At 39.4% G+C, this 11,721-nt stretch overlaps 1 protein-coding gene across 5 annotated transcripts in view; it reads left to right on the top strand.

Annotated features, from left to right (window-relative positions):
- Nucleotides 1-10,619, top strand: part of LOC135112702 (protein O-glucosyltransferase 2-like) — a 12,582-nt gene extending 1,963 nt beyond the window's left edge. For 4 of the 5 annotated variants that reach the window (XM_064027394.1, XM_064027397.1, XM_064027395.1 and 1 more), the window contains 10 exons: nt 744-988; nt 1,147-1,269; nt 3,288-3,376; nt 3,715-3,926; nt 4,054-4,194; nt 4,700-4,806; nt 5,864-6,101; nt 6,568-6,747; nt 8,614-8,733; nt 9,166-10,619. In XM_064027394.1, the coding sequence (XP_063883464.1) occupies nt 810-988; nt 1,147-1,269; nt 3,288-3,376; nt 3,715-3,926; nt 4,054-4,194; nt 4,700-4,806; nt 5,864-6,101; nt 6,568-6,747; nt 8,614-8,733; nt 9,166-9,294 (1,518 nt within the window). In that variant the 5' untranslated portion in view covers nt 744-809 and the 3' untranslated portion in view covers nt 9,295-10,619. Of the gene's footprint in view, nt 1-743; nt 989-1,146; nt 1,270-3,287; nt 3,377-3,714; nt 3,927-4,053; nt 4,195-4,699; nt 4,807-5,863; nt 6,102-6,567; nt 6,748-8,613; nt 8,734-9,035; nt 9,145-9,165 lie in introns of those variants that run through there. The other variant, XM_064027393.1, reaches the window with a different exon arrangement.
- Nucleotides 10,620-11,721: the final 1,102 nt, after the last annotated feature.

Raw genomic sequence — 11,721 nt, 5'->3', positions numbered from 1 at the left:
AATGGGTTGTTTGGAGTATATTGTGGGGTGTTTTGGTGCGTTTTGGGTGTATATTGAGGTGTGAGTGAATGAAGAAACGAACGAGGAGTGAGTGAGGAGGTGGGCGTAGCTGTTTCCATCAGATCAAGCTCTTATCCCCAAGCTTAATGGTTCCGTCAAATTTCAGGCGCTAACCATCAAAATATATATACAAAAAGATAACTTTACTTATAACTTTATAATATGATGGCTGCCATAATTATTTACTTTTACAAGGCCTTTTTTTCTATTTTGTCTGTTTGTTTGCCTTTTTGTGTTTAGTCTCCATTTGTCCATCATCCCCTCCTCCCCACCTACCTCTCTCTCTCTCTCTCTCTCTCTCTCTCGTGGATGATGGACAGATATGCGTGTATATGGTTTTATAGAAGGGTGGATAGCTAGATGAGTGGATTGATTGATTTGTGGATGGATATGTGGATGGGATGGGTGAGTGAATGGGCAGGTGGAAGGGTGTGTGGGTGGTCGTATGTGTGGATAGCTTGGTGGGTGAATTGGTGTGTGGATCAATATTTGGCTGAAATTTGATTTGAACTTTATTTTATTTTGCCGTAAAAGGTAGCAGTTTATCATAGATGTCTAGATAATATAGATAGCTAGATAAAATTAATTGATAGATAGATAGATTAATTGATAGATAGTAGTTCCAAGCCAGTGTGAGGCTAATGCCTTGTGTAGTTCTAAGCAGTCCCCCCCCATCGTCCCAGGCAAGAGAGAGAGAGAACGTGGCCGCCCGTCCCTACATCACCAGCCGCCACCACCACACTGGCGGTATGAAGGCAGTGCTCCCATTCCTCCTGGCTCTGTGCCTTGCCTTGGGTGTCACTGGAGGTAAGAAGTTCAAGGTAGATCCGAAGAAGAGCAAGGTGTACGGGCCCGGCCTGGAGCCTCACAAAATTGTGTACCCTGCGCGGTATTTCTTCATTGAGCCTCACGACACCAAAGGCAACAGGTAGGTGTCAAAACACTCCCGTCAGGTGCCGCCGGGAGGCTTGACTTCCGTTATCTAGTCATACTTTATTATACTGTTATTTATTATCTCCTGCAGACCATTAGGCTCAAGGCTGTAATGTAATGGGTAACCGTAATGGGTTCCTTTGTCTCCACCAGAATCCAGAAATCCCTGGGTGCGAATTCCTTCAAGGTGCAGGTGGAGGGACAGAGCAGCGAGGGCACCTACTGCCGGGTGTGGGTGCAGGTGCTGGACCGTTATGACGGCACCTACGTGGCCAGGTGAGGCAGGCACTCCATTCTCAGGTTGTATCTGACTAGTGATCCAAGTATTTTGTATGACTACGTGCTTCGAGCTATCAGGTGTACTGGAGTTGAGATCCTTGCCGTGACCTAACTACCGGGACATGTAACTTGAGAAGCTCACTGAGATGTGATGTGAGGCAAACTCGTGCTCAAAGATGCTTGAAGCTGAAATCCATGATAATTTTCATGAAATTATGAAATGTATTATTTCACTGAAATTGTTTGGAAATCGGTATTTAGCTGTTAATGGCAAACTGGATTCTGTAGCTAATTGGCTGATGCTTGTACTGATTGCATCAACTGCACATGTGACCCAATATCTACCCACATGCCGTGTTAACCTGTCAGCTATGATGTTTCCCTGGTTAGATGAATTATGGTAAGTGTTAAGAAGGGCTAGCAAGAGGAAAAGCCCTTGTTGAAAAGGCCCCCATCTGAACCAAATTGGCCCCAGCTCATGACCAAAATGGCCCACCCCATGACCAAAATGGCCTCATCCCACGACCAAAATAACCTCACCCCATGACCAAAATAGCCCCACCCCATGACAAAGTAAGCAAAAGGCAAATCTTACCAAAACTTTACACCTTAATAAGAATTAGAAGGTCCAGAGTGTGGTTGGTTGACCACCTCTTCCTCATCCTCAAAGGGTACTGGTGCTACTGAATATTCAGCACTCAAATGATTTCTGCAAAACACTGTGTGATCTTAAGAAATGTACACTCGAGTTGAAATTTTATCATGCAGTTCTATAACTGCATGATAAAATCTCAATATTTAAATTTATGTCCAATGCACTCGGGTGCCATTGTGACACTGGTCACCCTTGCAGTTAGCTGCCTGACTGCTGCAGCCACCATCTGTACACATAGTGATTGGCCAAAAATAATCAACATATTAACTGGAAGTAAATGACATTCAATGATGTTTGGATACATCATTAAAAAGACAGCTCTCATTGGGTGAATGAGAGAGATACAAAAGAGCATGTGCCATTTCATACTGGAAACCAACTTGCTAACACATGCATTACTCTGTATCCTTCAAGCGAGCCTCATCAGCATGGACCTAGAATTTGTATGCAATGCAAGATGTATCACATCACTGTAACAACCATGCGTGACCATGAAACAAAATTCCCAAACATGTGTTGTGCAGTGAGTATTCATCACCATATGCATTTAATTTAGTTGCTCTGAAGAGCTGCTATTGGTAAGATTATCTAAATAGAACACCACAAAACTAGCCTTAACTTTTTGGGAGTTATTAGACACTTACTACCTGATTGAGGAGGATAGCTATCAAAGTCCATTTTGTAATTATTTTCATCCCTGACATTGTAGAAGGCACTTTCTTCCACATGTAAGTAATATAGAACTGGAAGGAGAACCCCTTGCTTAAAAAACTATAGATGCCTGACTATCTGTACAATGGAATTTGAAGATATAGTGAGAGAACTCTTCACACAATTCACAGTGGTATTTATGGTGAAAGCCATTTCAGACTGAGTTTCCTGCCATCTTAGACTATATTATTATCCATCATAAGTCTCACAAATTGTAAGAATTCAGTCTGATTTGTTACTGCACTTGATGCAGCATGGTTCTTTCATTGTAATTGGATTGTTTCTGAAGGAGATTGACAGAGCAGTACAACAGTTGGATCTATGGTAAATATGGTTGAAGGTTGCAGAGGTAAGCTACAGCTAGATGTGGTGGGATATTTTATGATGGAACTTACCTATACAGTGAAAGTAGTCTAAATTTCTTATGTATGGTCTGATAAATGTGAAAGTCACTGTTTTCCTCTGCATATGTGTAGTTGATCCAGGATATCCTCATGAGCAACAGATCAGTAAACATGCTGCTTAGATAGCCTCAGGAACTATTTTGTTATAATTATGTTGAAATGATTGTTGATAACTGTGTAATCATTTATATTCACTGAGGTAAATGGTATTTGTGTTTGAAAAGAATTTTACTACTTTTGAACAGGTACCGCACCTACCAGACATGCCGGGACACCATCATCCATGTGCTGTACAATGGCCAGCATGTTGGTGACTCTCCCTACAAGATACAAGGTGAGGGTGAGGCAGGAGGCATCATGTGACTGAGGATACACAAAAGAGAGTTGAATATTAACTGAATATGGTTTTTGAGAGGATTATCTGCAGCTTGTATTTATTGCTAAGTTGCATTAGTTTGCCACATTAAGCCACATTAGTAAGGTTTTTATTGTATTTCCCACATTATACACCTTATTAGACTGAAATTGATCTTCATATTATTTTACAGCAATTAAGTTATGGAATGATAATGACATGAATACAGAAGGCAGTAATTGATTGTATATAACAGTAGAGGCCAGCCAAAGAGTGTGTAATATTAGTGAGTGATGAATCCATATATCACATTTCAGACCCAGTGTACTCTGAGCATTGCTATTGCCCTGAGGGTGACATAGAAGCATGGCAGGTGGCAGTGGGGTGCCCAGCCGACTACCCACAGGTTACACGAGACCTGGCCCCCTTCCCACAGGTGGACTTTGACTCAATCCTCAACGCAGCGGCCAAACGTTTTGATGCAGCAGGGTCACGGAGCTTCTGTAATTATGTTGTCAAGAATAATCAAGTGAGTAACAGTTTTTAAAAAATATGCTCTATGTTCTGTTTGTTATTTTGGGAGAATGTGCCAAAACTTATCTAAATGTATAAAACTGTATATCTGAAATTGTAATCACCGTCTTTCTTTGACAAAGATGTACCGGAAATGTTACGGTCAGCATGTTGGCTTCAACATGTTCATGGACAACATACTGCAGTCATTGTTGCGCAAAATGCTTCTCCCTGATATTGAGTTCATCATCAACCTTGGTGACTGGCCACTGGTGGACCCCAAGGTGTGTAACTCACTCTTCACTCTCTTGGTATCCCTACTTTTAATTCTTCACAACTTGCCATTCCATTATTCAGTTCACCACTAATCCAGTTTTTAAAGGCACTAGCCTAGGGCAACTGAGAGGGAAAAAAAAGCCCACTGAGATGCCAGTCCATAAAGAAAAAAAAACAGTGATTATCCAGAATTGTCGTTTATGAAATAATGAAATACAGTCATTCACTGAAATCAGTTGATATACTCCATTAAATTCAGATTCCTATTTTCTCCTTTAGAAATTAAACATACTCCTTTTTTCCTTTATTCTCATTCAGGTTTAATTATTTTCAATGTAGGCCTGTATTCTTACTACTCACCATATATATTCTCCATCATTCACACCACACACTTTAAGAATGGAGTAGTGACAAGTTTAGTCAGAAGCCACATATAACAGATCCATCCCCTACATCTGAAAAAGTAGTCAGACACATCAAGATTTCAGGGGTTTTTGTGTGTCATCACTACAGGTGAAGCCGCTGCTGCCGATCTTCTCGTGGTGCAGCTCAGAGGACACAGCAGACATCATCATGCCGACCTATGACCTGACAGAGGCCACTCTAGAGATGATGGGAAGGTACTCGACTTCAGGGATGTAGATTAGATGGTGATGTAGAAAGATACATGCATTAATAGTCATGATCTTGCTTATTAGATTAGTTACAGCAATGAACTAGGCCAGAGGTTCTCACTGAGGAGTAATTTGCCTTTGGGAAAATTTCATTGTTTCATGGTCTTCAGATTGCCAGACTTGTATTGTTGGAATATTAATTCATTCATTGACTTTGAGCTCCCCAGGGCAACACAAAATGGTACTCATCAGTTACCTGCTGCATTATTTAGAATGTGCATTTTTCATTCAGATAACTTTTCATTGGGACCATGTGCATTTTTCACTCGGATAACTTTTCATTGGGACCAGTGACAGTCCGACCATAAACAGGATAGTTGAGGCCAATGAGAAAAAAAGTTGAGAGCCATTGGTCTCGTCAGGTATCTCTTTTCAAAGTATGTAGGAATCTATAACTTTTTAATAGTTCAGTTTCATGAAATTATAAAGTATGTTTGAATTGCACATGTTCAGAAGATTGTCATGTGTATGGGTTTATACTGGCATGAATTATTCAAGAAGATGCCTTTGTTTCCAAATTATTTATGACATTTTCAAACTAATTTAGTGTTAGTGGTTATGTTTTTCATGTTTGAGTTCAAAGAAGTGACCATTACCTCATGTTTTTGCTAGCTAATCCACTGGAGCATTCCTCAGCTGTTGTCTCTCCTTCTTCTAAAGGTATGGAGGCACTGCAGTGGAAGGGAAATGGTTCTTTGCTTGATGTTGTAGGAAATGATTGCATCCTCTTGCATCTGCTTTAAGCTTCTTTATTGTGTTTGGCAAGCAGGTTGCCAGGGGAATGTTTTCATGGTTTGAAGTTCTCTAATACCAGTTTCATTAACTCTAGAATATTATCTTCATGTTGATAACATTATGGATGAGAGCAATCCATGACATCATGACCTGGCTGTTTACTTGGTAGCTACTCCTTGTGTGTTATTGGTCTTTTTGCTTTTGCATATAATTTCATGTATACTAGACCTGAAGCATCCATATTTAACATTGATGGTTTCATTCTCAGGGTGACACTTGATATGCTGTCTGTCCAATCCAACAATGACATACCTTGGGATGTGAAGAAGCCCAAGGCATTTTGGCGCGGGAGAGACTCTCGCAGGGAACGTCTGGACCTCATTGACCTGGCCCGAGCACACCCTCACCTCTTCAATGCTTCCCTTACCAACTTCTTTTTCTTCAAAGAGGAGGAAGAGCAGTATGGACCAAAAGAAAAGCACATTTCCTTCTTTAACTTCTTTGATGTAAAGTATTACCTTTTGTTTGTCTGATAGTTTAGTATTTATGTATTAAAGTGCCATAACTTCTTTAATGTAAAGTATTATCCATCTTTTGTGGGAGAGCTTAGTATTTAAGTGTTTTAAAATACTAGCAGGATTTTGGCTTTGTGTAAAGGATTGTCATTTGATCCTCAAAGCTAGTGTTGTTATGTTAATACAATATATGTGCCGGCGATTGCACTTTTCCATTAAAGGTTTTGAGTCACAAAAATCTATTTTCAGGCTATAATCAATGAACAGCTTTTCAATATATAACTATCATTGTTCAACAGTGGAACAACAACTAGTTGGTAACAAATATTCATTGATTCACTACAGCCTGAATGTAGTTAGAATTTCTCATCTTGTTTCCTTCAGCTTAAATTGCACCTTTCATAATAAATGCTCCTCAGTGCAGTGTTCATTTTAGTGTGACTTTTGTTTTTTGCAGTACAAGTACCAGATCAGCATCGATGGAACTGTGGCTGCATACAGACTGCCTTACCTGCTGGGTGGCTCCAGTGTGGTGCTGAAGCAGGACTCTCCTTACTACGAGTTCTTTTACCATGAACTGAAGCCTAATGTCCACTACATACCCTTCAAGCGTGACCTCTCAGATCTTGTTGAAAAGGTAGGATCAGCATTAACCCTTTCCTTCCGGCACTTAAAATATTTTCCTGTTTGCTATGACAGCTAAAAATGGTAAACCTAGAAATTGTCAGAAAACTGTTTGAATACTAATAATTATTTTCTCTATGTTATTCTGAATACAATGATGTACTTTGTAGCTCGATGTGACCTCTGAAAGTTCAGTTTATGACTTATCAAGGATTCCTCCTCCTCCTGTTGTGTGATCCGTCTTCCAGAAACAGCCCGGAGAGCGATGACACCGCGCACACACACACACACACACACACACACACACACACACACACACACACACACACACACACACACACACACACACACACACACACACACACACACACACACACACACACACACACACACACACACACACACACACACACACACACACACACACACACACACACACACACACACACACTCTCTCTCTCTCTCTCTCTCTCTCTCTCTCTCTCTCTCTCTCTCTCTCTCTCTCTCTCTCTCTCTCTCTCTCTCTCTCTCTCTCAGACAAGTTACCTTCTACCATTTTATTATAAAATCGAAGATAATGAAAAAATTAACATGAAAGAATGATAGGTATCACCTCTCTGTTCTGATAAAACAGGTGGATCCTGTAAATCATTTTCTGAGTCCTCACTAATGTCTTCGCTTTCTTCAGTTTCTTCTTCTAAATATTCACTGTCACTGTCTTCAAACTCAGAAGCACTGCTAAATACATATGTTCTGTCCTGTTCCATGGTGAGTTATGATCTGAGATCCTTCGCTCTTATCAGGATGTCTCTTCGCACTTATCATGGTGCTTTCCAACTGGCGGGTTGCTGGGGTTGCCAAGTGTCACCCGGAGAAAGGAAAAATAGCTTAGTTACCGCTAAATTTCCAAAGCTAGTGACAACACTACATGTGGAAACATGCCAGACACTTCCACTCACACCATCTGACTCGAGAAACCGCGCTTGGAGCTCAAAATTGAGGCGTGAAAATTCTTGATTACGGGTATGATCGCCGTCACTACGGACGCATTGATGCAATCCTATATATACGATTGCCGGAAGGAAAGGGTTAAATAAAGTTGAGGGCTGTGCTTTAATATGCTTGATTCTGCAGCACTGGTATTTTACTCATGATAGGTAAAGATCTTATAATGTCAAGATATAACTTTGATTGCTAGAGCTATACATGTTTCTGTAATACTAAGTGGGCATTAGACAGGACAGGCAGGGGAATTTAAAATATTTAATTTTTATGCTTAAGCTCTGGGGATGTATGGTGGTCCATGGGACTATCCTTTCTACCAGAGGCTAATGGGGCTAAGAACATGAATGGTCATTGTGCATGTGTGGTGCTTTATCCAGGTTACCCCATATGGGGATTGCCAGCTTGGTATATGGAGAGAGATTTTTTTACTAAAAATCTCTGCTTGCCTTGCTGGAAAAAATATTGCTTGGATAATTTTATTCCTTTGATATCAATGTCACTAATATATGAGTCACTGTTTGCCCATTACAGCATCTAGCGACCTAATATAGATTTTGTATAAATCTGTCAGCCATAACTAGGAAAGATCCCATCACTGCTGTCAATAAAGCCTTCCATTCAGTATTGTTTTTTTTATAATTAGATCAGGATTTAAAGATCATCCAATGTGACTGCACATTGCTATAGAGTATTCAGTACTCTGTAGTGGTGTAAATCTCTCTCTCTCTCTCTCTCTCTCTCTCTCTCTCTCTCTCTCTCTCTCTCTCTCTCTCTCTCTCTCTCTCTCTGTGTGTGTGCGTGTTCCATTTTCTTGTTGAATTTACATTCTGTACGTAAGTTTTATTTTAAACATACAATATTTCTTTTCGCACAGATTGAGTGGGCAAGAGCAAATGATGATCAGGTAAAAATTATTGCTGAAAATGGGAGGAAATATGCCCAAGAGAACCTGATGCCCAGAGATGTGTACTGTTATCATGCTGCACTCTTTAAGGTATGTCAAAACAGCCTTCCCAAAGACCCTCAGTATAGTAGATGCAGTTGCATACTTACCTATGTTAGCTGTCAGTAACTCCATTACAAATAAATCTATGTGAGACATGAAGATTCCTTGTTTACAAAAAAAATCCTTACAGAACATGGTAACTTAGGAATGGCATTCACTGGTGAGGAATTTGTCACTGATCTAGAATCACAGCTATGGAAGAGTTATCAGAAAGCTGCGGGCTACCCAATGTTTCCATAGGAAGAAATAACTTTATTCTCCCTTTATAAAACCCAAATTGTTTCTTGCAGGAGTGGAGCAAGAGGCTCACATCAGAAAGCTGCAGGCTATCCAGTGTTTCCATAGGAAGAAATAACTTTATTCTCCCTTTATAAAACCCAAATTTATTCTCCCTTTATAAAACCCAAATTTTTCTTGCAGGAGTGGAGCAAGAGGCTCACATCAGAGGTGCGGGTGCGTCCAGGCATGGAGCACGTACCCATTGAGGAACACGAGAAGCGGTTTGGTTCTTGCCGGTGCCACCGCCTCACGCGTCATGATGAGTTGTGAGTTTAACTTGAGAGACAGGAGAAAGATGAGTGGTGGCAGTTCCTCCCTGGCCTGAGTGACTTACAACAGGTGAAAGGTAGGCAGCTGTAGTTTGTACTTGTAGTTTATCATTGTTACACGCCTCCAGATATTCAATGCCATCCTCATTTTATCATCCGTCCCACAATGGTGCTTATCCTCAACCTGAGAAAATGCTCTTGTGATCAATGTGAATACTTGTCTGCTTTTCCTTACAGACTTCTCATAATAAGCAAGGGCTTTGTCCATTGTTGTAGGCCCTAGTGATACTCTTTCAGTTGCAAATAGTTATTTTTGTAATATATTATGTTTTATTAATATCCATTTGCAGCTTACTTGCTACTTAATAGTTGAAGGACTCTGTCATTTTGTTTATATGCCAAACTGGCATCCCATGAATGGAATAGCCAAGATAAGATGTACACACACAACATTCCAAAGTGAAATCAAAGGAGTCTGACAAGGAGTCTGACAAAATGCATCCATCCAGATAATCAGGGTAGTGTTTAACTTGTACAGTATCCGCTGATATGCATCAAGGTTGCATGGTCTTAGTGATCAGTATATAAGAAACCAGTGAATTGAGGGATACTTATTTAGTATTGTAAGTTAAAGCAGACCTGAGGTTAGCCATTTCAGGCAAAGCTTTATTTTTATACTTGAACTGTAATGCATTTTTAGCAGTGTTTAGTATTTGGGCATTTTTAAATGAATCTTTATTCATGAAGTTCGTGTTATCAACATGTGTAACAAGACCTCAGGAACAAAGCTTTTATAATAACTTTAATATTTTGTGAAGCAAGAACTTGTTTTGGATGAAGTGCAGGATGTTGATGTGCCTTTTATCTGTGAGGATGCTTACTGCAAATTAAAAGTTTTGTCTTATTATTGGATTAGAAAGGCAGGTTCTCTGTTTATTTGAATCTGCAGTGTGAACCACTGTAAGTATGAAAATTCATGTTTTGACCAACCAACATGAGTATGATTAAGTGGGTATGCAATATATTGATGGCACCAATTGGAAAACAGAGAATAAGGTCTTATCTATTAAAGACAGATAGGGCAGATCATATTAGTTTACTTATGTGTTTACTTGTGGTGAAAATACTCAAATTACTTGGATTTTAAAAAATGGAATAGTTATCAAGTAATGCAATTCTTTGAGGAATTTAATAAGTAGGGACTTCATAAAAATAAACAAGTTGTGCATTTCAGCAGTCCTGCATCTTCTGCTTCACAAATTTGGTATTATTGAAGGTAATGAGATGACAGTGGAATGAATGTGAATAAATCTTATGAATTGATAATGTGTTATTTATTTTCTAGTAGCCTTTAAGAATCTGGCCCTTTGAGATTGTCCCTCTCTAGTCTGTCTTGAAGGCTTCAAGTGAGGAAGTTGAAAGTCACAATTATTTTCTGTTAGCTTCTAAGAATCTGGCCCTTTGAGATTGCATCATGAAGGCTTCAAGTGAGGAAGTTGAAAGTCACATGACCCTTTGAATTTGTCCCTCTATAATCTGCATCATGAAGGCTTCAAGCGAGGAAGTTGAAAGTCACATGACCCTTTGAGATTGTCCTTCTATAGTCTGCATCAGTAAGTAAATTTGTTTTTGGAAACTTGCATATGATGAAAGGAACAACTACAGTGAAATATATACCTGTTTCATCCAATTTTTTTTTTTTTTTTTTAAACGTGTTATCAATGTTGTCAACCCTGCAGTTTATTTGCTTTATCCATCATTGATTTTATCCATCACGGCCAGCATTTCAGCCAGTTTGTGTTTAACTTCAGATCAAGGATGGCACCTCCAAAACCAGCATTGGTGTATTAGATGAAGGGAAGTAGTTATAGATATATGTAAAACCCTTAGAAAAGCTACAAAAGATAGAAGGTACACTCAAGAAAGAAATCATAAAGAAGACTTGTTTGAAACTAACCTAGGCATAAATTGGTGCACTCAAGAAATCATAAAGAAGACTTGTTTGAAACTAACCTAGATATAAATTAGTGCTTGTATGTCTTTTCAACCATGGTATCAAAATCCTTAACTGACCAGTAAGTCAGCCAAGCTCAGACCATCATTCATGCTATTTGATGATGCCTCAGCAACTGTTGTGCATAGATCAGCTTGAAAAGTGGTACTGTGTACACATCAGCTCATATATGGGAAAATTTTTGGGAATTGGGAATTTTGAGAATTGTGGCATGTGTTGATAGAACAAAAGGAAAAACAGCAAAATACTGGAGCGTAAATAAACTTCACCTAGAAAGAGATTTTAGTTTTTGAGAAACAAGTTACCACTTAGAAAATATTGTACAACTCAGCTTGCTTAATGTTATTCTAGTGGCAGGAGAGTAAGGTACAGCATCACTTTTGGTTAGAACTGAAGACGTGTATATTGAATATT

The sequence above is a fragment of the Scylla paramamosain genome, chromosome 24 (assembly GCF_035594125.1).
Source record: "Scylla paramamosain isolate STU-SP2022 chromosome 24, ASM3559412v1, whole genome shotgun sequence".
In the NCBI taxonomy this organism is placed as follows: Eukaryota; Metazoa; Arthropoda; class Malacostraca; order Decapoda; family Portunidae; genus Scylla; species Scylla paramamosain.
The sequence above is the reverse complement of the archived record's forward strand: the minus strand, read 5'-3'. Positions and strand labels throughout refer to the sequence as shown.